General features: G+C 46.2%; 1 protein-coding gene across 1 annotated transcript in view; it reads left to right on the forward strand.

The window, feature by feature from the left end:
- Positions 1 to 27,039, forward strand: part of LOC147117204 (zona pellucida-binding protein 2-like) — a 147,068-nt gene that overhangs the window by 57,034 nt on the left and 62,995 nt on the right. The window contains exons 5-6 of the mRNA XM_085987991.1: positions 8,328 to 8,546; positions 14,246 to 14,325. Coding sequence (XP_085844117.1) covers positions 8,328 to 8,546; positions 14,246 to 14,325 — 299 coding nt within the window. The remainder of the gene's footprint in view (positions 1 to 8,327; positions 8,547 to 14,245; positions 14,326 to 27,039) is intronic.

Here is a 27,039-nt window from a genome sequence, read left to right on the forward strand (position 1 = left end):
AGGACTATCAAACCCCCGAACAGACTAAATCTATAGAAGGGGTGAATGTGATGAAATATTCCATTCATCACTGCCTGTGACTGTGGTCGGTTTCAGTGTCATCTCCCTTCCCCCAGTCCTCATTGTATTGTTTATTGGAATGTGCTGGAATGTGCTGTGTGTGTAGGGCTCCGCCCATACCTGGCCCCTTTTGTAAGCTAGCTCAGTCTGGCCTCAGTCTCCAGAAGGAAGATACCTCTCTCTCTTACGTGTTACTTTCTAAGTTAATAAAAGCCTTGTTTTGTTTCGCTAACATCGAGTCTCGGAATTATTGAGGCGCATCAGTCCTATTAAATCCATGTGTTAATGGAGACACGGAATGCAGGAGTTGGTTTAACAAGTCTTTACTGAATGGAGACACTCTGGAAACTGAAACTACAGAAGGCTGCTAGCGCCTTTTATACAGGGGTGGTCACTGCCGGTACTGCAGTCTGAGACCAGTTATTCCCTTAAAGGTACATACACAACAATTCCTCCCCTTTTAGATAAACAGTACATAACATTCATTTAACAACTAAATGATAACTAATTACAATTACAATTACGGTTGCTAGATACATTGGTTGAGGTTAAGCAATTATAAGTTCAGTCTTTGAGGAGGCTTCCTGATTCTGTCTGGATAACGCCTCTTTGGGGTATCAGGTTCTTCTGGTAAAGTTGAGCTGGGATCAATGTCGTTGTTTGGTTCATCTTCCAATATCACCAATTCTGCGGTAGATGCAATTGGTACGTCGGTTTCATCGCCAGGTGTATCAGATCGTGGTGTGGAGTTGACGTTTTCCAGTGACTCAAGAATCTGGTCAGCATGGCGTCTTACAATGCTCTCTCCAACGTCCACGGTATACATGAGAGGTCCTTGCCGTGTACAGATCGTTCCTGGCTGCCATTTCTCTGTGCGGTAGTCCCGGGTCAAAAGTGGTTGACCTATCTTAAAACTCCTGGTCGGCCTTTCATTCATATTCTGAAACTGCCTGTTCTCCACATCTCTTCTGATGTTCGGCTTAACCAAATCCAAGCGGCATCGTAGTCTTCGATTGAAGAACATCATGGCAGGAGTTTGGTTGGTAACCGCATGTGTCGCATTCCAGTAGGCAAACAAGAAGTTGTCCACCTTGTGTTGTAGAGGTATATCTTCATTACACATTGCCTTGATAGCCTTCTTGAATGTTTGAACAAACCTCTCGGCCAATCCATTAGTGGCTGGATGATATGGGGCGGATGTGTAATGCTTAACACCATTGTTCTTTAAGAACCTCTGGAACTCTTCAGACACAAACTGTGGTCCATTGTCAGAGCAAATCTGTTCAGGCAGCCCATTCCTGGCGAATATGGTTCGTAAGACTGTGATAGATTTTTCTGTGGTGGTTGAGGACATTTTTATTACCTCTGGCCACTTTGAATGTGCATCCACCGCAATTAAAAACATCAAGTCCATGAAGGGACCAGCAAAATCAATGTGCACCCTTTGCCATGGAGATGAGGGCCACTTCCATGGATGTAGAGGGGCTTGTGGTGGGGCGTTTTGGACCTTCTGGCATCCTGTACAGCTCTTGGTCATCTCTTCGATTTCTCTATCAATTCCCGGCCACCACACAAACGCTCTAGCTAAGTTCTTCATTTTTACCCCTCCCAGATGACCCTCATGAAGCTCAATGAGCACTCTATCCTTCAATTTGGGTGGAATCACTACTCTGGATCCACACATCAAGGTTCCTCTGCACACTGACAGCTGCTCTCTTCTCGACGAGAATGCTGGCAGCAGTGGTTCGCCATGTGCTGGCCATCCCTTCACCGTTAAATCATAGACCCAGGATAGTGTCGGGTCATTTCGTGTTTCCTTTTCTATGTTTGCATTCATCACAGGGAGACATTCGACTATGGTCGAGTGGAATATCTCCATTGGATCCAATGCAAGTTCTTCTTCCACCATCAGCAACGGTAGGCGCGACAATCCATCAGCATTCCCATGCTGTTTAGTTCCTTTGTACTTGATGTCATATTGGTGTGCCCCTAGGAAAAGGGACCACCTCTGTAGCCGTTGTGCTGTCATTATCGGTACGCCCTTCTGAGGGTTGAAAATGGAGACAAGAGGTTGATGATCAGTTATTAGAGTAAATTTTTGACCGTGCAGGTAGTGATTGAACTTCTTCACCCCCCACACTAGGCTGAGGGCCTCTCTGTCAATCTGGGCGTAGTTACGCTCGGCTGAAGTTAACGAGCGTGACGCAAAAGCTATCGGCCTCTCTAAACATCAAGGAATTTATGTGACAGTGCCGCCCCAATACCGTAGGGAGACGCATCACACGCCAGTCTTATCGGTAGTGATGGGTTGTAGTGAGCCAATACTTCTCTTGAAGTGATTAAGTCCTTACTCTTCTGAAAGGTCCGCTTACAGTCATTGCTCCATTTCCATGCTACTCCCGTTCGTAGTAGGGCGTTCAGTGGGTGCAGAATTGTGGACAAATTCGGTAAAAACTTATGGTAGTAATTCACCAATCCGAGGAATGACCTCAGTTGCGACACATTTTCAGGCGCTGGGGCCTTAACAACCGCTTCAATTTTGTCAGGGGACTTATGTAACCCCTCTTCATCAATCACGTGGCCACAATACGATATCTGTTTCTTAAAAAACTTGCACTTGGGGCGGTTGGCTCGTAGCCCATGTTCCCGTAATCTAGTGAGCACCTGTTCTAGGTTGTTAAGGTGTTCACTGTCATCTTCACCTGTCACTAGGATGTCGTCCAAGTAACACTGAGTCCCCGGAATCCCTTGCAGGACTTGTTCCATCGCTCTTTGCCATATCGCCGGAGCCGATGCTACTCCGAATACCAATCGGTGATACTGGTAAAGACCTTTGTGAGTGTTTATCGTGAGATACTTCCGAGAGGATTCTTCAACCTCCATCTGTAAATATGCTTGTGCTAGGTCAATTTTTGTAAAACGCTTCTCTCCAGATAGTGAGGCGAAGATGTCTTCTATCCTTGGAAGAGGATATTGTACTGTGTGAAGGACTGGGTTCACCGTCACCTTCAGGTCCCCACAGATGCGAACCTTCCTTGGCTCCTCAGACTTATTGTTTAACGTTTTCTTCATGACAGGAACGATGGGTGTCGCCCACTCGCTCCAGTCTACCTTAGACAATACGCCTGCATTCTCCAGATGCTCCAGCTCTGCCTCGACGGCTAGGCGAATTGCATATGGTACCGGTCTTGCTTTGAAAAACTTGGGAATTGCATTCTCTTCTATTTTTATCGGGGCGGTTACGCCTTTAAGAGTGCCCAATTCTTGTTGAAATACCTCTTTGGCGTCAGCTAAGATTGTTGACAATCGTCCAGGAGTGACGTCGTCATCCTTTTTACCAGCCACCGTCTTTCTGATCCATTCACGTCCCAATAACGGTGGTCCACCATCTTGCAGAATGTAGAGATACAATTTCCGTATTTTCTTGCCGTTGTATTCGACAGGCACCCTTATTTTTCCTCTGGGGTATACTTTTTGCCCCGTATACGTCCTCAAGACAATGGATGTCTCTCTCAAGGGTATGTGTGAGAATAGCCGCTCGTAGTCTCGTCGATTCATGACGGTTAGAGCTGATCCTGTATCCAATTCCATTTTGACTTGGGACCCTACTATCGTGAGGGTGACCCAAATGGTTCGGTGATCCTCTTTTGCGATTGCGTTGTGAAGTTTGAGACAGCTTAGTCTCTTGTTCCCGGATTCACTATCGCTCATCTGGTCTTCGGAACTACTGTCTGTCATCTTTTGTACTTTCCTGTACGGTTCCTTAGTCGCCTTTTTGTTGTCGTTGGTCTTCTTCTCAGACCTGCAAACTCGTGCAATGTGTCCCATCTTTCCGCATTGCCTGCATATTTTGTCCTTGGACCAGCAGTCCTTCTGGTCATGGTTTGTTCTGCCGCAGTGATAACATTTTGCAAATCCCCGTGTCATTTCGTGGGTGCCGTATTCCTGTGGCTTTTGTTGTATTTCCGCAGCTCCCCTTGCTGCTGCTTCGTACGATACTGCCACGCTGAAAGCCTTATCTAGCGTCAGCTCTTTCTCAGAGTAACCTCTTCTGGGTTCCTTCACTCAGGAGTCCACAGACAAATTTGTCCCGTAAGGTATCTGCCAGTCCTGCTCCGAACTGGCAGTGCTTTGATAGCTTGCGTAGTTCCGTAAAGTAATCAGCATTGCTCTCATTTTTATGCTGATTTCTCCTGTGGAATTTAAATCTTTCTGTTATCAGTAGCGGTGTAGGATTTAAGTGTTCCTGTAGGATAGCAACAATTTCGTTAAAACGCTTCGCCTTCGGTTTGGCTGGAGTAATCAGGTCCTGCAATAGGCTGTACATTCTTGCGCCCATTAAATTTAGCAATACCGATGCCTTTTTCTCCTCGGCTATTTCATTTGCCTCGCAATATACCTCGACTCTTTCCACATACGTGGTCCAGTCTTCTATTGCATTATCGAAGGCAGTGATATCGCCAGTCTTTGGCATCTTGAAAATCTAAGATGGCGTCTCCCGCGCTTTTCCTTCGTCCCCGATGGATCAAAATGGCGCCTCCCGCGCTTTTCCTTCTTCCCCGCCGAGTTAAGATGGCGCCTCCCGCGCTTTCCCGCCGCTGCTGTCAATGCCGCTCTCCGCGGTATTTTTATTTTTAACCGTTCCCGTCGTGGAGCAGACCCTCTGGGACACTTCCCTCCCTCTACTTAGGTCCGAACGCTGCCCGGCTGCGAAGCACCGGCCGCGCCCTGTGTGCTCCACCCTCTCTCTCTCTCTTTGCTTCCCGACTCGCTGCCCGGCCCCGTTGCAGAGCCACCCAATCGAGCTCTAGCCCGCCGCAGCCCAGGAAGGATCAGTGCACTACCTGCCAGCAGCCCGATTAGCTGGGAAACCACAGACTGGGGAACCAAGCCTGGCTCTTGACAGTCTCTCCTGCAAGTTTTCAATCCGATGATTTGGAGGGCGGTTGCCCACGGTCGACGCCCGTTTCTCGAGTTTCTTTGGATTATATTTTTTTTCTTTCTTCTGGCTTCGACCTTCAATAACGTCGTCTGAGGTGCTGCCGAGTTGCAGGTAAGTTCATTTCTTACTCGTCGCCAGTATTAAATCCGTGTGTTAATGGAGACATGGAATGCAGGAGTTGGTTTAACAAGTCTTTACTGAATGGAGACACTCTGGAAACTGAAACTACAGAAGGCTGCTAGCGCCTTTTATACAGGGGTGGTCACTGCCAGTACTGCAGTCTGAGACCAGTTATTCCCTTAAAGGTACATACACAACAGGTCCCATTGTCATAACCCATTCCCTTATGTTCCACCTCATCGGCTGCAGTGAAAAGGCTTGTCATTTTACTGAGCGCAGTTGAATCACTTGCATTCTCTTTCATTCTGCCCCTTGCTATTTATGTGGATGAAAGTGAAGCTTTTAACCCAATGTTTTACAGGTCAGCTGAACCTAGCTATGCTGAATATTTCTGATATTCAATCCAATATATTAATCACTTTCTGGACACATTTTAATTAGAAGCTACAATGGAAGGAATGGGTCCAGTGTCAGACATAAAAGTGTCTTTCCAACTGTTGTTTAGTGAATGTTTTGCAGTCTATGTTTTCTCATGAACTGACCTGCCTGTAAAGGTGTCAAATGGATGTGTCTACACTGAGGTATGTTTAGATGCCAGTGTTTCCCAGTAGTTTTTATACTGTTGCCTGGCTACTGCTGTTTTGTATTGGGAGAAATGTATTAAATAGTGACAAAGGGCAGTATTGTCCTGGTTTCCATCCATTGACCGAGTGTGTGCTGGATTGTGAGATTGTTTTCCTTTGTGGATGTGTGTGAGTTGCATGCTCATTCTGTACCACTTGTCCTCTGGTAAGTGTGTTGCTCAGCACTGATTGTGTCAGTGTTAATGGATGTTTCTCAGTGACAGTGGGCAGGATTTTCATTGGCCCGTGGAGGCGGGATTGGAGGCGTGTGGGGGGTTAAAATCTCGAAATCGGGGGGCACGAACCCATCCTGCCCCCAACCCACCTCCATGCCAGTTTCAAAGGAGGCGGATACCCGACCTGTGCTGGGAGCCGCCTCCCCGAGGCGGGAAGGGGATTAGTGCCAATTAACTGCCTGTTAACAGGTAGTTAACAGGCAGTTTTTAGCCTAATCCCTATTTTTATTCCTGAAGTGTGGGATTCCCGACGGCTCCAAACCACGCCAAGTTAGCGAGGCGGGCTGAAGGGCTTGGAGGGTTCAAGATGTCCGGTGTTCAGGTGAGTGATGGGTGCATGAGTGCAGAGGTAAGTGTGTTTGGTGTGTGTAAAGTGTTTAAAGAAGTTTTACTTACCTTTACTTCCTTCCTTCAGGTCTCGGGAGTCCCTCATCTCACCGGCACAGAAAGCAGAATGGCCGCGAGCTTTCAAAAGTGACAGCATTCAGCTTTCTGTTCTGGAGAGATCTCTAAATCAGCCTGAGAGGAAGGAATTAACTTAGAGTACAGATTGTCAGTGATTGACAGCTTCAAAGAACTGTCAAACGCTGATATTTCATCTGTCAAAAGCTCTTGACAGATGAAATGTCAATCTGTGATGTCACCTGTTGCCGGGTGGCCCTTAATTGGCCTGCTGAGCCCGCTGGGCGGGCTCAACAAGGTCAATCAAGTGAAAGTCGTGTGGGTTGGCCACAACTCGATGGAGGCGGGACTACAACCCCAAAAGTTGTAGTCCCGCCTCCTACACGCCTCCAGTATCAAAATCCAGCCCAGTGTGTCTGTTGGTGTGGCTGGCCCCTGAGACTGTGCATGCAAATGTACATGCGTCACACGGTGTAGGGGCCCCAAACCAAACTTTTGCACGGGGCACCCGCAAAGCAAATGCTGCCCATGTTCCTAGTCCTGATTACTGCCTAAAGACCCCTGCTAGAAAGTGTGTGTATGTGGATATTGGGTAAAAACAAGTTTGGGCTTGACTGTGATGTTGCTCACTGTCAAATAGCCCGTTGACACTGCAGGATCACATATGAAGATTGCCACTTGGACAAGGCACTGAGGGTAACTTTACCCTGGTATGAGTCAGGACCTTCTTAAGAGGAGGTGAGCAAATTGGAAGAAAAAAGTTTGCTAATTTTTTTTTGCCCTTTAGAGTGTGCTCCATTAATGTATCTTTATTATAAAATTTCTTAACTGTTCAATCTGTATCTGAAATTTTTTCTTCAGTTTGTTAAGTCTGCTTTTCTCCTTTCTCATTGGTTATTTTCTATTTTTGTTATTCGTCAAATCTTTCCCTCCAACTTTAATTTTCTCCTAAATCATATTCCACCAAAAAAAATCTGTCGAATCATTCTACAGCAAAAAAAAATTATTGAAGAAACAACAGCCATGGTACATTCTGCCACATGATTTAAGGAACCATTGCCCATACTGGTGGCATTGCTTCTGCCTATGCCCCACTCCTGGGTTTAACTTTCTTGTTATTTAATTTTCTTTGTTTTGTAACTCTGTGCACCTCCCCAACACATAGCCCTCCCACCCACACGATACAAGCTTCACAGTCAGCACCCATGTTCACCCGAGGCATCATCATGGGCGCCCACACTCCACTTCTGCCCACATTCCCCACACAGCCAGTGGGCAGCCCCATGGGAGAACCAATGGTACATTTTAAAAAGAAAGAAAAACTCCAAAAGTCTATGTCAGCTGTGGCTCAGTTGGTAGAACTCTAGCCTCCTAGTCAGAAGTTTGTGGGTTCAAGCCCCACTCCAGAGACTTGAGCACAAAAATCTAGTGTAGCACTCCCTCAGTCAGAAGTGCATCTTTTGGATGAGACGTTAAACCGAGGCCCTGTCTGCTGTCTCAGGTGGATGTAAAAGATCCCATGGTTCTATGTCGAAGAAGAGCAGGAGAGTTATCCCCGGTGTCCTGGCCAATATTTATCCCTCAACCAACACCTAAAACAGATTATCTGGTCATTATCACATTGCTGTTTGTGGAAGCTTGCTGTGCGCAAATTGGCTGCCGCAATTTCTACATTACAACAGTGACTACACTTCAAAAGTACTTAACTGGCTCTAAAGTGCTTTGGGATGTCCTGAGGTCATGAAAGGCACTATATAAATGCAAGTCTTTCTCTTTCTATGGCCTTCCAGGGTAATAAACTCTAATGTTGCTTAGAGGGATGGCAATCTTTGTTAAGGTGCACCTTCTATCAATTCGGTTATTATAATTTAGTTTAGTGTTTGTGCCATGATCAGTCAGGTTGCAGTCTTGTAATATGTTTGTTGTTGCTCATTTGTTTTTAAGTGTATCACAACCCAAAAAAAAGTGTCCGCCTGGAAGCAGATTTCTACACAACTAAATGCAACAATAATGAGATTACTGAGTTTGAGAAACATTTGCAGAAACAGCTGGAAGATGCCGTCCAGGACTTGCAGTGTGAGGTGCACCACTGGAATTCAGCCTGTCACAGTCTCAAACCGTCAAAGACACCACTGAGTCATATATTTAATTTTCAATTCATTGGTATGTAAAGTTTATTTCAAATCAATATTCAGTCTTACCTTTAAGCTTTATAAAATTGAAAGTGGTATCAGTGAACTAGATAAATATATATTTTTACTGTAATAGAAGTCAGTTTTTTTCCTCCTCCAATGTTACCTTTTTTTTCCTCCCTTGTCTCCATTCCTAAAGGTCATGTTCTGGTATAGTTCCACACACATTGGGATTGGCAGGGACAGCTGCTGCTTCCTTAATCAAATAGCAATCATCGCTGTGATCCTACTTGTTAAACATTGGCAAGCATTTCAACTGCAGGGCTAAACAGTTGATTTTGTTCACACCCAACATCCACACTCAAGCATCCATCAGGGGCCCATAGAAAGACATTAGCAGGAACTAATGACCAAATTGGAAGTGCTAATGCACTATATGCAGAATGGCTTATAGGTGATACGGGCTTTATATGGAAGGAAGCAACAAAACTTCAAGTCTACCCTCGTGGTTAGGTCTGCAAGTCTTCTTCTTCTTCTTAGGCAGTCCCTCGGAACCGAGGATGATTTGCTTCCACATTAAAAATGAGTTCTCAGGTGACTGATGAGTCCAATGCGGGACCTACAGTCTCTGTCACAGGTGGGGCAGACTGTGGTTGAAGGGGCAGGTGGGTGGGGTGCTTGGGTTGACGTGCGCTCCTTGCGCTGCCTGCGCTTGGCTTCCGCTTGCTCCCGGCGAAGAGACTCGAGGTGTTCGGCACCTTCCCGGATGCTTCTCCTCCACTTTGTGGGGTCTTGGGCCAGTGAGTCCCAGGTGTCGGTGGGGATGTTACACTTTTTCAAGGAGGCTTTGAGGGTGTCCTTGAAGCATTTCCTCTGCCCACCTGGGGCTCTCTTGCCGTGCCGGAGCTCCGAGTAGAGCGCTTGTTTTGGGAGTCTCGTATCGGGCATGCGGACAATGTGACCCGTCCATCGGAGCTGATTAAGCGTGGTCAGAGCTTTGATGCTGGGGATGTTGGCCTGAGCAAGAACTCTGACATTGGTGCGCCTATCCTGACAATGGATTTGCAGGATCTTGCGGAGGCAGCGTTGGTGGTACCTCTCCAGTGCTTTGAGGTGCCTGCTGTACATGGTCCATGTCTCTGAGGCATACAGCAGGGCAGGTATCACTGCTGCCCTGTAGACCATGAGCTTAGTGCCGGGTTTGAGGTCCTGGTCTTCAAACACTCTCTTCCTCAGGCGACCGAAGGCTGCACTGACACACCGAAGGCTGTGTTGGACTTCGTCATCGACGTCTGCCCTTGTTGACAGTAGGCTCCCGAGGTATGGAAAGTGGTCCACGTTGTCCAAGGCCTTGTCGTGGATTTTGATAATCGGGGGGGGCAGCACTGTGTGGCGGGGGCAGGTTGGTAGAGGACCTTTGTCTTACGGATGTTTAGTGTAAGGCCCATGCTCTCGTATGCTTCGGTGAAGGTGTTTACAATGGTTTGGAGTTCGACCTCCGAGTGAGCGCAGACGCAAGCATCGTCTGCATACTGTAATTCGATGACAGAGGATGGGACGACCTTGGATCTGGACTGGAGGCGACGGAGGTTGAACAGTTTCCCGTTTGTTCTGTAAATTAGCTCCACTCCAGTGGGGAGCTTACTGAGGGTGAGATGGAGCATTGCAGCAAGGAAGATTGAGAAGAGCGTTGGTGCGATGACACAGCCTTGCTTGACCCCGGTTCGTACATGAATTGGGTCTGTGGTGGAACTGTTGGTCAGGATCACGGCTTGCATGTTGTCGTGAAGCAGGCGGAGAATAGTGACAAACTTTTGAGGGCAGCCGAATTTGAGGAGGACACTCCATAATCCCTCACGGTTGACAGTGTCGAAGGCCTTTGTGAGATCAAAGAAGGTTGGGTCTGCAAGTCTATACCTTGTAGTACTGCCCTATTTATATCACAGTTCTTTGATTTACTTTTTGGTTCAGAGTCAAATTTTAATTATAAGTTTGAAAATTTTTGGAGAATTTATTCTGCAATTATTCAGTTAGGGTGAAGAGGGCAATTACATTAGGTAAATCAGTGATTGTGCAGTGCCAGTAAAATGTTGGCTTTGTGTGGTTGAATTCCAGTAGTAAGTCAACTTCATGTAAAAGAAGTGTGGAGAATGGGCCAGTTTCTCAATTTGATACGCAAGTAGCATGAGATCTGGACTGGTAGGGGTAGCCTGGGCCTGCAATTTTACAGTTGCTGTCAAAGTGCCACTATCATTGAGTTGAAGAGCGATTGGGAAATAATCAAATACTGGAATAGTTGCCACTTTTTATTTATTTTTAAAATATTTAAATGTTTTCAATAAATGGGCTTTTTTTGTTTTATTTGAGGTTTGTAATTTAATGGATTGAGTTGGGTGTTTCCTGTGTGTTTGTAAACCCAGAAGAGGAAAAGATGCCTTGTAGTCTTGTGCCATAGCCATTGCCAAAAGATGTGGTACTACACTGCTCCACGGGCCATAACTATGATAGAAATTGAATGGATGAAGAGACCAATTGTGAAATAAAAAATGTAAAATGCTGGAAAGACACAGCAGAGTTGATTTTCTCATTAGTAATGGCTAATTTTTAAGCTGAAGTGGGTTTCACTGATTGGAAAATGAAGCAAAGATCCATCACACTGAATCTCTGTCCATTTTCACTATAATTTTGAAATCTTGATTTCAATGGTTCCAGGAAACTCACACCAGCTTGTGGGCAGATACATGTAAATGAAGCTGAAATTATTTCATTGACATCATCCACATTATTTTTTGATATTTCCACTAGTATAGCGCTGTATGCATTATCCGTCTGTATAAAATGGGCTCTAAGATTGCCAGGGACTGAGCTGTATATAGAAGTTTATTTAAAGAGCCCAGCAAACAGATGTAATGAACCTGCAGAGAGGCTGCTCTTTCTCCCTGTTAGCAATTAGGTTTTCAGGAGCCTTTGTGGCAATTGTTGTATTTAACAAAGGCTCCAATAGAGCCACAGTGAGTTTCCCATAGGAATTCCCTGTATGTGTGCATCTTGGAGGAAGAACAGAAGGATTAATGGAGAAATGCCAGCAGGACAATCTACACCAGAAGTGCTCTGCACCCACCAGCTGGTACCCCATATCAGACTCTACAGATAGAGGTACATATACTTGCATTTGTCAGAAGAACAGTGTCCGTGGAGGCTACGATTTACAAGAGATCCTGCGATATGTGGTATTGTTACATAGAAACATAGAAACATAGAAACATAGAAGATAGGAGCAGGAGTAGGCCATTCGGCCCTTCGAGCCTGCTCCGCCATTCAATGAGATCATGGCTGATCATCCAAATTCAGTACCCTGTCCCTGCCTTCTCCCCATATCCCTTGATCCCTTTAGCCTTAAGAAATATATCCAACTCTTTCTTGAATATATTTAATGAACTGGCCTCCACCGCCCTCTCTGGCAGAGAATTCCACAGGTTCACCACTCTCTGGGTGAAGAAATTCCTCCTCATTTCAGTCCTAAATGGCTTACCCCTTATCCTTAGACTATGACCCCTGGTTCTGGACTCCCCGGCCATCATAAACATCCTTCCTGCATCTAGTCTGTCCAGGCCTGACAGAATTTTACAGGTTTCGATGAGATCCCCTCTCAATCTCAAGTCAAGCACAGCCTTATGAAGCATGTTGAAGCAGCACTTCAAGTGCCTGAATAAACTTGGGGTTGTTCTGCCACCAAGCCAAAACATCAATGATTCTTGCACCATATGCTGCACAACTTCACCCTGAAAAGAGGCTTCACTATAGAGATCAAGTGCATCATAGGATTACGATGAGGAGCAGGAGGAGCCTGAAGTGGCTGCAGAAGACAACATGATGTTAAAGCCCAATCAGAACATTTACATTATGCCAGTCTATAAGCATCTGAAAGTGAAATTATCTTTCTTGAAAACTGGTATAGGGAGGTAGGAAAGCCTTTATGTAAGTATGACCAAAACAAATAGGGGAGTAACATAGAAATAGAAGAATTTTTTGAAAGACTAATTTTTAAGTCAGCATTGTAACCTAAATGCAGTGTGGTGCACTTTCCTACTTGCTTTGGATAAGATGCACAGTGAAACATGACATGTACTAATGTGCACTGTTCTTCTAACTGATAGTGGTGAAATATTTGGATGAAATTGACAAAGGTTGAGGTGACCTGCAGAAGTGATTCATACATAAGCCCAGTAAACCTCATAGAATTCATTTTGATGGGAGAAGTAAAGTGAATATCCAATTTCCACATTGTGAATCAGTTGTTTTCTTGTACTTTATATAATAAAGCACTGTTAGTAAGCCTTTTAAATCTAGTATCAGTTGCCTGACAGGGAAAAATTTTACAACACCCATGTCACCTGTGGGCTTTTCACACAGCTAGCGGCTTATCAGAAAATCACAGGCAGTACAGGTGGTGTGGAATCTGGGAAATTATGCCCACAGTGTCAGTTTTGCTCAGTGGTAGCATTCTTTCCTCTGAGTCTGAATGAAGTGGGTTCAGGCTCTATTTAAGCACATAAAATAAGCTAAAGTAACACAGTACTGAGGATGTATTGTTGGAGGTGCCATGTTTCAGATGAGACATTGAACTAAGGCCCCTTCTGCCTGCTCAGGTGGATGTAGAAGCTCCTAAGGCATCAAGAAGAAAATCAGGGAGCTCTTCCAGTGTACTAACCAACTTCCCTCCCTTAACCAACACCACCCAAACAGATTCACACATTTTTTATTTGTGGAACCTTGCTGTATGCGCATTGGCTGCTGCGTTTGCCTACAAAAATAATGCTGTCTCTTACTTCAAAAGTAATTCCTTGACTGGAAAGCAGTTTATTCTGAGGATGTGAACGGCACTATAAAAATGCAAGTTCTTGTAATTTTTCTTATAGTTATTTCTTCTGAAAAATTTTCTTTTAGTTTTGGAGCAATATAACAATGCTATTAAACTATTTTTCTCCCTTTGTGAAAAGAAATACATTTCTGAACTTACTTAAAAGCAGCTGAATATTTCAGGCACCAGAAGCTCTGACTAGTAAAGTAACTTTAAATGATACAAGATGCCTACATTATTATATACTAGCAGGGGGTGCCCGGCGTTGCCAGGGCAATTTTGGGCGGCGCGGTGTCCGTGCCAGTGTCTGTCCCGTGTCGTTGAGCTCCGTAGGGGATCGCACGGTTGATGGCCAGCAGCTGCAGTTGGCGCGCCGGTTGAGTGTCTGGGGCCTAGCGCTTGAGGCCCGGCCGGGCTGTAGGGGCGAGCTGAGCTCCCCCGCGGGTGGCGCGGTTGACGGTCGGCCGCTGCTGATGACCCGCCCGCTGTGTGGAAACTCACCTGCAGCTCCCGGAGTGGCAATGTGGGGGTCTGTTTGGCTGGTGGTGTCCCTGTGGGGATAAAAAAAATGGCGGCGACGTTTAGGGAGACTGGAGGATTAGGTCCCGCCTGTGACGCACCGATTGGTCAACGATGAGGTGAGTGAACTGTAGGATTGGTGAAGCAGCACGTCAGCCTTCCCAGAACATAGCTGAGATTGGAACTCACTGTGGAGAATATTGCTAAGAACTTGCAACCTCCCATTTAGATCAGTGTTCTTACATGAGTGGTGTCAATGGCGTTTGATTGCCCTGTTTATGGTGAAGCAATGTATCTCTGCGAGAGAAAGTAAAAACATATCATTAGAAAAACTGCCTTTCCTTTTACAGTGTTTCCATTTGCACTTGGCTGGGCAGATCAGTGTAATGATTCACAGTGTGACCAACAGTCCGAAGACCGTGTCAAAAAGGTAATATTGTGTATGGGCTGTATTACCATGGAAGCATTTAGCATGTAGTGCATGTTTATAATTAGAATTGCATAATTTACCATTGTAATCCAATTGTTTACTATTTAACTAATAAATACTAAAAGGTTAAAATGTGAAATATTTCACTGTACAATTTGTATTAAATTTAGGCATTCACCCATACTAATCTTGCTGGATATAATCCTGCACCTACACAACTGTAAAAATAGTAAGCACCATTGTTGGATTTAACAGGACAGTATTTCAAGCAAGTGTCACACCCATTCTAAACAAATTATTTAAAGCACAAATGCAAGAGATCTGGAGCAGGAAAGATTCCAACTTCAAAAAGCTCAGCCTAAGGCATGGGGAGGCTAAACAAGCAGGATCCGAAGACACAGAAAACAAATGAAAGATAAAATAGAAGGGATAATTTTCCAACTTTGTGCTTCTGGCAGGATGTTCCGATTTGGATTGTATATGATTTTCCAGGCATTTAAATTAATGGTTAGAAAAGTGTGCACTTTGTGTGCAAATTTCCCAAACACACTCCTAATGAGCAAGGTTCCCCATTAGAAGTGCAGCCAGCAAATGACCCCCTGTTATTATTTATAGAAATAAAAGAAAGGGGAAAAAATTAGATCAGAAGGAAAGTAAAATAAAAATGAACAAAAAGTGGTTTCCAACTAATTTCTCATCAGCTACCTTAATTTTATGAATAATTAACTGAAAAAAACACACAAAATATAAAAACTAACCCTAGTTTTTTCACACTTATCATTATTATGATACAGGCTTCCAACAATTTTAGCAGTTCCGTAAAAGACACTAGAAATTTGGGTGCACAAAATGCACACTTTTCTGACCATTAATTTAACTGATGGAATATATGGAATATAATGTGGGAAATGTGAAGTTATCCACTTTGGTAGGAAAAATAGAAAAGCAGAATATTTTTTAAATGGTGAGAGATTGGGAAATGTTGGTATTCAGAGTTGACCTAAGTGTCCTTGTACACGAATCACTGAAAGTTAACATGCAGGTATAGCAAGCAATTAGGAAAGCAAATGGTATGTTAGATTGGTGTATATGAGTAAAGAAGTCTTACTGCAATTATATACGGCCTTGGTGAGACCACAACTGGAGTATTGTGTACAGTCATGGCCTCCATAACTAAGGAAGCATATACTTGCCATAGAGGGAGTGCAACGAAGGTTCACCAGACTGATTCCTGGGATGGGGTGATTGTCCTATGAGGAGAGATTGAGGAGACTAGGCCAAGTGTCCCTAGAATTTAGAAGAATGAGAGGTGATCTCATTGAAACATACAAAATTCTTACAGGGCTTGACAGGGTAGATGCAGGGAGGATGTTTCCCCTAGCTGGGGAGTCTAGAACCAGGTGTCACAGTCTCAGAATAAGGGGTTGGCCATTTAAGACTGAGATGAGGAGAAATATCTTCACTCAAAGGGTTGTGAATCTTTAGAATTCTCTACCCACAGAGTGCTGTGAATGCCCAGTCATTGAGTATATTCAAGACAGAGATCGATGGATTTTTGGATATTAAGGGAATCAAGGGATATGGGGATAGTGCGGGAAGGTGGAGTTGAGGTAGAAGATCAGCCATGATCTTATTGAATGGTGGAGCAGGCTCAAAGGGCTGAATGCCCTACACCTGCTCATATTTCTTATGTTCTTATGAAAATCATATACAATTACCTATGAAGTGAAACCTGCACACTGACGTATGGTAGCATAGTGGTTATGTTACTGGACTAGTAATCCAGAGACTTGAGTTCAGATCCCACCACAGCAGCTGGGGAATTTAAGTTCAGTTAATTAAATAAAAATTTGGAATAAAAAGCTAGGGCTGAATCTTGCCAGCTCTCAGAGTGCGGATTTGAAGGCAGGTCTGCTGTCAAAACAGCAAAGATTGACAGCGGGTAGGAAACCCGCTGTCAACCCGCCTCCACGCGAGTCTCCCAGGTGTCGGGTCTGTCTGCGCAGAACTGACCCAACACCAAGCAGCGGGGGAGACAATTTAGATCATTAAATGTCTTGTTAGCAGCCAATTAAATGCTATTTTGAGCCTGCCTTGTAATTTTACGTGCTCCCCCACGAGTTACCCGCTGCTCGGGGAACACGCCAGCTCACCCTGGCATGAGTTGAGTCTGCTTTGATTTATCTGATAACCTGACAGCTGCAGAAATCATATAAAGGATACCATGTTGCAGCTGTTTAGTTTCAGAGCTCAGAAACTGTTGGTTCTACATTTGTAAGACATAGAGATTTATTTAGCTTGCAAGTGTTTAGAGCTAACTGTATATCCAGTGGCAATTCATTGGAACAACCTCTCTTACCATTGACAGATCGCTTCTGTCATCTCCCCTGCAGCTGCAATCTATTCCAGCAACATCGGTGCCCTTGAAAAAAATCACACCTTGGTCCTCTGAATCCTTCCACGATCAGCCCCAACACCAACATCACCAGGTATACCAACATCACCAGGTATACCAACATCACCAACAACACCAACCTTCGACGCCATCACCTGATGCTGCACAGGACACAGGGCATCCGTACCTGACAACATTGCTGCCCGGGAAACCAGCGATGGCCTCACCATGGCTAGATTTACTTCACTTGACGCTGTACACCCTGGCTGCCACATGATGTGCCAGGTTGACACCATCCCACACCAGCACCATAAAGCATCCCTATAATGTCCAAGCCATTCATTTCACACTCATCACAATAGCGGGTGGGGGGGTGGTGGTGGAGTTATGTCTCAACATTCACTGGAACTCACTAAGACACTTCTCAAGGTGCGCACAGATCTGTGAAGTGTTGAAAGTATAGATTTCAATGCATAACAACACATTAATAGAAACTTCACATGAACATTGGCTAAACCTCTCAAGTGCCTACCCTTGTGTGTTGTTAGTTGGTATGCTTGCAGTAGGATGAGGGTGAGCGAGATGGGGAAGTGATAATGTAGATAGAGAGGGATGGGTGGAGGTGCAAGGTAGGTTGGTGTGAGTAAGGATATGCAGGAGTACAGTATGGAAGGCAGAGTGATGGGGATGTTATGAGTGGCACAGCAGGGTGAGTTTGAGTGTGGCTTTGCGGTAACGTTTCGTGATCTACTGAGATTATTGAAGGGTTTGCTCCACTGCAGCCAGGTCCTCCTGACGACATCCCTGCTTGTGTCCTCCTGTGCAATGTGCAACCAGACTGCGTTGATTTCCTGGGGAGGTCTCTGCCGCTCATGGGAAGGGAAAAAAATCTCCATGTGTGCTGTGACTCCCTCCGTAAGCATATGGAGGGAGTCATGCGTGAGCCTGGGTGCAGACGTGCACCTTTGTGCAGTGCTTGTCAGTGTTTGCAGCACCTCAATGCTGCCAAGCATGGGCAAGGAAACCTCCAGCTGATTACCACCTACCGCCCTCCCTCAGTACTCCTCCATGTTGAACACCACTTGGAAGAAGCACTGAGGGTGGCAAGGGCACAGAATGTACTCTGGGTTGGGGACTTCAATATCCATCACCAAGAGTGGCTCGGTAGCACCACTACTGACCAAGCTGGCCGAGTCCTGAAGGACATAGCTGCCAGACTAGGACTGTGGCAGGTGGTGAGAGAACTAAACGTTAACTCTGTTTCTCTCTCCATGGATGCTGCCTGGCCTGCTGAGTATTTCCAGCATTTTCTGTTGTTATTTCAGATTTCCAGCATCCGCAGTATTTTGCTATTATAACACGAGGGAAAAACCTACTTGACCTCGCCCTCACCAATCTACTTGTCGCAGATGCATCTGTCCGTGACAGCATTGGTAGCAGTGACCACCACACAGTCCTTGTGGAGACAAAATCCTGTCTTCACACTGAGGACACCCTCCATCGTGTTGTGTTGCACTACCATCGTGCCAAATGGGATCGATTCAGAACAGATCTAGCAGATCAAAAGTAGGCATCCATGAGGCGCTGTGGGCCATCAGCAGCAGCAGAATTGTATCCCACCACAGTCTGTAACCTCATGGCCCGGCATATCCCTCACTCTACCATTACCATCAAGCCAAGGGACCAAACCTGGTTCAATCAGGAATGCAAAGGAGCATGCCAGGAGCAGCACCAGGCATACCTAAAAATGAGGTGCCAACCTGGGGAAGCTGCAACACAGGACTACATGCATGCTAAGCAATGGAAGCAGCATGCTATAGACAGAGCTAAGCAATCCCACAATCAACGGATCAGATCAAAGCTCTGCAGTCCTGCCACATCCAGTCGTGAATGGCGGTGAACAATTAAACAACTAACGGGAGGAGGAGCCACCATGAATATCCCTATCCTCAATGACGGAGCCCAGCACGCGAGTACAGAAGATACGGCTGAAGCGTTTGCAAGCATCTTCAGCCAGATGTGCCGAGTGGATGATCCATATTGGCCTACTCCTGAGGTCTCCACCATCACAGAAGCCAGTCTTCAGCTAATTCGATACACTCCGCGTGATATCAAGAAAGGGTTGAGCGCACTGGATACAGCAAATGATATGAGCCCTGACAACATCCTGGCCATCGTGCTGAAGACTTGTGCTTCAAGACTAGCCGTGCCTCTAGCCAAGCTGTTCCAGTACAGCAACAACACTGGCATCTACCCGACAATGTGGAAAACTGCCCAGGTATGTCCTGTCCACAAAAAGCAGGACAAATCCAATCTGGCCAATTACTACCCCATCAGTCTACTCTCAATCATCAGCAAAGTCAGGGAATGTGTCGTCGGCAATGCTATCAAATGACACTTACTCACCAATAATCTGCTTACCGATGCTCAGTTTGGATTCCGCCAGGACCACTCGGTTCCAGACCTCATTACAGCCTTGAACCAAACATGGACAAAAGTGCTGAATTCCAGAGGTGAGGTGAGAGTGACTGCTCTTGACTGCATTTGACAGAGTGTGGCATCAAGGAGCCCTACTAAAATTGAAGTCAATGTGAATTCGGGGGAAAACTCTCCACTGGCTTGAGTCATACCTAGCACAAAGGAAGATGGTTGTAGTTGTTGGAGGACACTCATCTCAGCCCAGGACATCGCTGCCCAACCATCTTCAGCTACTTCATCAATGACCTTCCCTCCATCATAAGGTCAGAAGTGGGGATGTTCGCTGATGCTTGCAGTGTTCAGTTCCATTCGCAACTCCTCAGATAATGAAGCATTCCATGCCCATATGCAGAAAGACCTGGAATACATTCAGGCTTGGGCTGATAAGTGGCAAGTAACATTCGCACCACACAAGTGCCAGGCAATGACTATCTCCAACAAGCGAGTGTCTAACCACCGCCCTTTGACATTCAATGTCATTACCATCGCCGAATCCCCCACCATCAACATCCTGGGGGTCACCATTAACCAGAAACTTAACTGGACCAGCCACATAAATACTGTGGCTACAAGAGCAGATAAGAGGCTGGGTAGTCTGCGGCAAGTGTCTCACCTCCTGACTCCCCAAAGCCTTTCCACCATCTACAAGGCACAATTAAGGAGTGTAATGGAATACTCTCCACTTGCCTGGATGAGTGCAGCTCCAGCAACACTCAAGAAGTTTTACACCATCCAGTACAAAGCAACCCGCTTGATTGACACCCCATCCACCACCTTAAATACTCACTCCCTTCACCACTGGCGCACTGTGGCGGCAGTGTATACCATCTACAAGATGCACTGCAGCAACTCGCCAAGTCTTATTCAGCAACACCTCCCAAACCCGCGACCTCTACCACCTAGAAGGACAAGGACAGCAGGCGCATGGGAACACCATGACCTGCAAGTTCTCCTCCAAGTTAAACACTATCCTGACTTAGAAATATATCGCCGTTCGTTCATCGTCGCTGGGTCAGAATCCTGGAACTCCCTCCCTAACAGCACTGTGGGAGCAGCTTCACCACAAGGACTGCAGCGTTTCAAGAAGGTGGCTCACCACCACCTTCTCAAGGGCAATTAGGGATGGGCAATAAATGCTGGCCTTGCTAACGAAGCCCACATCCCAGGAATGAATTTTTTTTTAATGTTGTGAAATATTCTTTAGTTACACTATTACGCACTGGTAACCATGTGCTTACCTACCATTTCTCTCCTGGCTATGCCAAATGGTGATGAATATCACACTATAAGATTGTTATATTCAGGATAAAACTACAATTTATTTACGAGTTAATTGTACAGAAGCATTGAGATACAACAAGTTACTGATGGTACAAGCTTAGAATACAGTACCAACTGAATCAGTCTACAAGCAATTGAAATATCTTCTTCAGAATGTATTTCTTGCATATTATGTTAACTTGAAAAGCTTTGGAGCGAACAGTCTTTGATAGATGTCCTAATGTTTCTATATGGGTACGGCGATATTCCTGCCTGCTACACAAAATCTAAGGATCCATTTCAGAAACCGAAAACATTAAACATTGAATTAAAGATGTGCAGCATGGTAGTACCTTTACAAGAACAACTACTTGCATTTATATATCGCCTTTAATTCTGAAAAACAATCCCAGGTGCTTCACAGAGGCATAAAAACACGAAATAGGAACACAGCACTTGAGCATAGCACAAGTGGCTTAATGAAATGTTGGTAAGTATTTTGCTATCCAGCAATCTATTTTTACCCAAATAAAGCTTGCCATTTCACAAAGGTAAAACTGATGCTGAGCCAAAGGTAAGATTAGGAGGAGTAAGCAAAATCTTAGTCAAAGAAGTGTGGGGACTAAATTTGATAGCCCCTGAAAACGGGCACGGGGATTGCGATGCATGATTAACAAGTGCCCGTTGATTGCAATGCAGGCAGCAGGCCAACTTCGTGCTGCCTGCTCATTTGAATGAGCTCTGCTTCCAGCCAGCACTAACCGGCTGTTCATTGGCTGGACATATCAGCAGGGGACCAATATTTAACTTGCTAGCACCAGTTAAAGCTAACCTGCACAGCTTAAAACTAGCCATTACCTCTTAAAGGGGAGGTGCATTGTGACTGGGGTAGGTGCTGGGAGTCGTGCAGGAAGTGAATCTGACCTGGGAAACAGTGAAGAATGGCACAACATGGGAGAGAGAGAGCTTCAAGGTTTTCGGACACTGCACTGGAGGCCTTGGTGGAGAAAGTGGAAAGTAGGAGAGATGTCTTATATCTGCAGGAGGCACTCCAGACACAATAGGCAGTGGGAGCAGATAGCCGTGGACATCAATGCCAGGAGTCTAGCCCTGAGGACCTGGATGCCGCAAGAAGTTCAATGACCTCACACGACAAGTCAAAGTCAGTGAATGCATTTTCAAATGCCATATCTTACCAACTGCACCACTAGCCTCAGACACTCCTCTATTCACCACACCCTCAGCACTCACCTACCAACCATCTCTATCAATCAGGACTCATACCTAACATTCATATGGTTCATCTCACCCTCTCGGATTTAGCACTGCTGCAAGTCTCACACCCACATCTCACTGATTGCACACACTGCCAGCTATTCAACCATGACAACCACATTACCCAAACAGATTTCACCACACTTACAGACATACTTCCCTCTCTCTTGCAGGATAAGGTGACGCACAACCAGAGGCAGCAGGGGCTACCCGTTGGGGGATTGGCGCGCCTGCATGTCCTAACCCCCATGGAGGAGACGGTGCTGGCCATTATTGGAACGGCAATTGCTGAGCCCGTGGTCAGCGGCGGGGCTGAATCAATTGAAAATGACGGTATCCTCATACCTAATCCTCCTCCTCATATCCTTATACCTAATCCTCCTCCTCATATCCTCATACCTAATCCTCCTCCTCATATCCTCATACCTAATCCTCCTCCTCATATCCTCATACCTAATCCTCCTCATATCCTCATACCCAATCCTCCTTCTCATATCCTCATACCTAATTCTCCTTCTCATATCCTCATACCTAATCCTCCTTCTCATATCCTCAAAGCTCTTGACAGATGAAATGTCAATCTGTGACGTCACCTGTTGCCGGGTGGCCCTTAATTGGCCTGCTGAGCCCGCTGGGCGGGCTCAACAAGGTCAATCAGGGGAAAATCGAGTGGGTTGGCCACAACTCGATGGAGGCGGGACTACCACCCCAGAAGTGGGAGTCCCGCCTCCTACACGCCTCCATTGATAAAATCCATCCCATAGAGTACAAAAGTGTGGAAATTATGATGAACCTGTATAAAACACTGGTTTGGCCTCAACTGGAGTATTGTGTCCAATTCTGGGCATCGCACTTTAAGAAGGATGTAAGGCCTTAGAGAGGGTGCAGAAAAGATATGCAAGAATGGTTCCAGGGATGAGGGACTTCAGTTACGTGGATAGACTGGAGAAGCTGGGGTTGTTCTCCTTGGAGCAGAGAGGTTTGAGAGGAGATTTGATAGAGGTGTTCAAAATCATGATGGGTCTAGAAAGAGTAGATAGAGAGAAACTGTTCCCATAGGCAGAAGGGTCGAGAACATGAGGACACATATTTAAGGTGATTGGCAGAAGAACCAATGGCGACATGAGGAAAAACTTATTTACACAGCGAGTGGTTAGGATCTAGAATGCACTGCCTGAAAGGGTGGTGGAGGCAGATGCAATCGTGGCTTTCAAAAGAGAATTAGATAAGTACCTGAAGGAAAAAAAATTACAGGGCTACGGGGAAAGGATGGGGGAGTGGGACTAGCTTAAGTGCTCTTGTAGAGAGCCCTCACGAGCTCGATGGGATGAATGGCCTCCTTCTGTGCTGTAACCATTCTATGATTCTATGACTCAGATGAGGACTTCGATGGGGCAGCCTACAGAAGAAGGCTGATGGGTATGCACAATATAATGCTTGGTGCATTGGGAGGACTGCCAGAAAGCCTGCGTTCAATGTCAAGGAGCATGGAAGAGTCCAGCACCAACTCGGCACAGATCTTTGGACAAGGCTTGGAGCCCATCCCTTCCAGCGTGGAAGTGGTGGCCAACTCCATTCGCACTCTAATGGAACCAACCTTGATGCCTCACCTGATGATGGATGTCGCAACTTCCATTACAGCACAAGCAGCAGCCACCCAACGTCTGAGTGCTGCAGTGGAAGCTCAGACTACTGTCATGCAAGTTCAGTTTGCTATCATGCATGCTCAGACTGCTGTCATCATGGCTGTGGATTACAATGTCCTCGAACAGAATACTAGGATTGCTGAGGTGCCGCCCCGGGGCAGTGGCAGCGACTCCATTGTGCACGAACCTGCTGTCCTCTCACAGGATGACAGCATTCGTCCTCCCACTCTGCCAGTGCTCTTGCTGTTGCCTGTCAGCCAGCCAGCCCAGACTGCTGCTGCCCATGCTGTGATGGTGCAGTCTGCAGCCGGGCCTTCTAGGCCCAGAGCTGCTCAAGTTCGCCCTCCAAGGACATCTGCAGTCTCCTCCACTGAAAGTCAGCAGCCTTCCACCAGCCATGCTACAGCCACTGGGGTAGCACTGCATAGGAGCACTAGGACAGGCAAAGGCACACGGAAGACAGGCACTAAGGGAATGCACAAGGGTGATTAGTTGACTTTTGTATGCAATATAGCGTGATTTCATTTATAAATTTGGTTTGGAATGTTTATTTTGTGTTGGCTTTTATTTTTGCATTGTGGCCAAGCAGACGCCGTGATGGTCAGTGACAGAGGGAAGGTAAGGTGTGGGGGACTGTTGGTGAATGGGGATTTGGGGTTGCAGTTACTGGTAGCGCACTCGGATGGGTTCTGCACAGACAGCCCGGGCAGAAAGAGGCTGTCTGGGTTGCATCCTCCCTTCCTCATCCTCCTCCTCTCCTTCCTCCTCTTCCTCATGCTCCTGCTCCTCAGCTGCTTGCCATATAGCTGGTGGCAAGGGCTGTCTCCTTATGATGGTGAGATTGTGCAGCATGCAGCAGACCACCACGAATCTTGACATCCGCTCTGCTGAGTACTGTAAGGCTCCTCCAGAGCGGTTCAGGCAGTGGAAGCATTGTTTCAGCAAGCCAATGGTCTGCTCTATCACATGCGTGGGTTGCGCACTGGAGTAATCAGCCATGTCGGCAGTGGATAGCCCTTGTCGCCGAGTAGCCACTCTTTGGTTTGCCATGGTGGCTCAATGCAGCTGGCGCAGTGGACTGTCACAGAATGAAGGCATCATGACTGCTGCCAGGATACCAGGCATTGACCTGCGAGTTTCACTGCCTATGGTCACACATCAGCTGGACGTTGAGGGAGTGAAATCCCTTTTGGTTCTGGTACATCTCAAGAGTTGACATGTGGCGCCTGCAAAGTGATGTGCTTCCAGTCAATGGCACCCTGCACCATGGGGAAGCCTGCAATCCTAGCAAAGCCGCGAGCTCGCTCTGCTCGCTTGTCTCTGGCAAGAGAGAATTAAATGCAGTTAGCTCTCTTTGAATAGAGAGCCTCAGTGACAGCACTTACATAACAGTGGACGGCAAACTGTGAGATGTTGCAAATATCTCCAGCTCCAGACTGGAAGGAGCCAGACTCATAGAAGTTCATGTGGTCCTTGCCCTGCTCTGAGGTTGGAGTTGTGGCTGCAGCAGATGGCAGATTGCAGTGATTATGTCCTTACGGAAGTGCAGATATCTCGCACATTGTTCCTCGCTGAGGTTCACGTAGTAGAATTGCTCCCTGAACACCCTTGGCAGATATGGCCTCCTGCTGAGAGCCCTTCTCCCCCTCCTCCTCCCCCTTCCAACAGCTTGTCCTGCTCTGTGAGGCCACTGCTCATTCTCCAAGTCATGCTGTATTCCAAGGGGAATTCCTACAAGTGCACCCATGTCTGGGAGCAACTGGTTTGTGCAGAAGCCTTGAAGTCATCAAAAAGTCCTTCAGCACCTGCCACACCACTCACTGTAGACTTTTGCAACTTCAAACAACTATAGAAAGCAGCAAACACTTGTAGAATCGTAGCAACATCCAGAAGAAATCAAGCAGCAACTAACCTGTAAGTAGTTGATGATCCCTTTAAATAGCGCTGGTGGGGGTCCTTCCTGCTGCTGAACATGTGTTCAGCTGTGCGAGGTTAAGAGAGGGCATTGGCTGGAGCATGGAGCTCCAAAATGGCAGCGCTGGCGTCAAATCAGCGATGCACACTGATTGATGTCATGATCTGCTTGTTCTTCATACTTCCGGCAGACGTTCACTGCGTGCGCGCTAATACCTGTACCAATATGGCGTGTGATGCGATTCACCACACAAGTGTGCACACGCACTGTGGACGCTATTTTGTAGCTGGAAGGGCACTCATAGCCCCCAAAAAATGGGTGCTAACTAGCCTAATTTCTCGCTCTGTGTTTTAAGGAGGGTCTTAAAGGAAAGAGGCCAGAATCAGAAGAATAGTGTGTTGGATGAAGATACAGAGATAGGGAGAGGGGCATGGCCATGGAAGGATTTGAACACAAGGATGAACATTTTAAATTTGAGGTGCTGGGATACTGGGAGCAAATGCAAGTCAGTGTAGATGGAGTGATGGGCGAATGGGACCTGGTTTGGGCGAATGGGACCTGGTTTGGGCGAATGGGACCTGGTTTGGGATAATAGATGAGCAGCAGAGTTTTGGATGATCTGAAATTTATGAATGATTCTTTTGTGGCAGATGTGATGAGGTAGGTGCAGAGTTGGGCGATGTTACAGTGGTGGAAGTAGGTAATCTTTGTGTTGGAGATAATATGGATAATACTCAGCTCGGAGTTGAATAGGAAACAGAGGTTGTGATCAGTGGTTCAGCCTGAGACAGTGACCAGGAAAGGCGGATGGAGTCGCTAGTGAGGATACAGAGCTTCTGGCACAAGCCAAAGACACTGCTTTCAATCTTCCCATTGTTTAGTTGGAGGAAGTCACAGCACATCCAAGACTGGATGTCAGACAAGCAATCTGATAGCACAGAGGCAGTGGCAGGGTCGAGAGAGGAGTGAAGGGGTACAGCTGGGTGTCATCAGTGTATATGTGAAAGCCGACCCATAAATGCAGATGATGCTGCCAAGGGGCAGTATGTATATGAGGAAGAGGAGGGGACAAAGGTTGGATCCTTGGGTAATTCTGGAGGTAGTGATACAGCGATAGCAAGAGAAGTCATTGCGAAGATGCTCAAATTATGACCAGATAGGTAAAGGTCGAACCAAGTGAGCATAGCCCCATCGAGCTGGAAAATTATGAATCATTGAAGGAGGCTGGTATGATAGACTATGTGGAAGGCTGCGTAGATGTCGGAGGAAGAGGAGGGACAATACACCACTGTCAGTCACAGAGAACGTCATTCTCAACTTGGTTAGGGCCATTTTGATGACAGAAAGCTTATTGGAAGGGTTCAAATGGGGTTGTGGAAGAGATGGGCATAATCTGGGAGGCAACACAGTTTATGCCAAAAAAAAGCCTTTCATGTCACAGATGTTAACTTTGAGACAATAATTATCCCCTTCTCTAGGTAGTTATCATCTCATTACTGTAGCTACTTTAGTCTGGTGTGGAGATGCCGGAGTTGGACTGGGGTGGACAAATGTAAGAAGTCACACAACACCAGGTTATAGCCCAACAGCTTTATTTGAAATCACAAGCTTTCGGAGCGCTGCTCCTTCTTCAGGTGAAGTGGAGAAATGCATAAAGACACAGCTTATATAGTCAGAGAATCATGTCAGATGTTTACAGGTAACCTTTCCAACTGCCATTTATCACACCTCGGCAGAGAGATAAT

The sequence above is a fragment of the Somniosus microcephalus genome, chromosome 5 (genome assembly GCF_052327205.1).
Source record: "Somniosus microcephalus isolate GS21.2 chromosome 5, FLI_Smic_1.0, whole genome shotgun sequence".
NCBI classification, from domain to species: domain Eukaryota; kingdom Metazoa; phylum Chordata; class Chondrichthyes; order Squaliformes; family Somniosidae; genus Somniosus; species Somniosus microcephalus.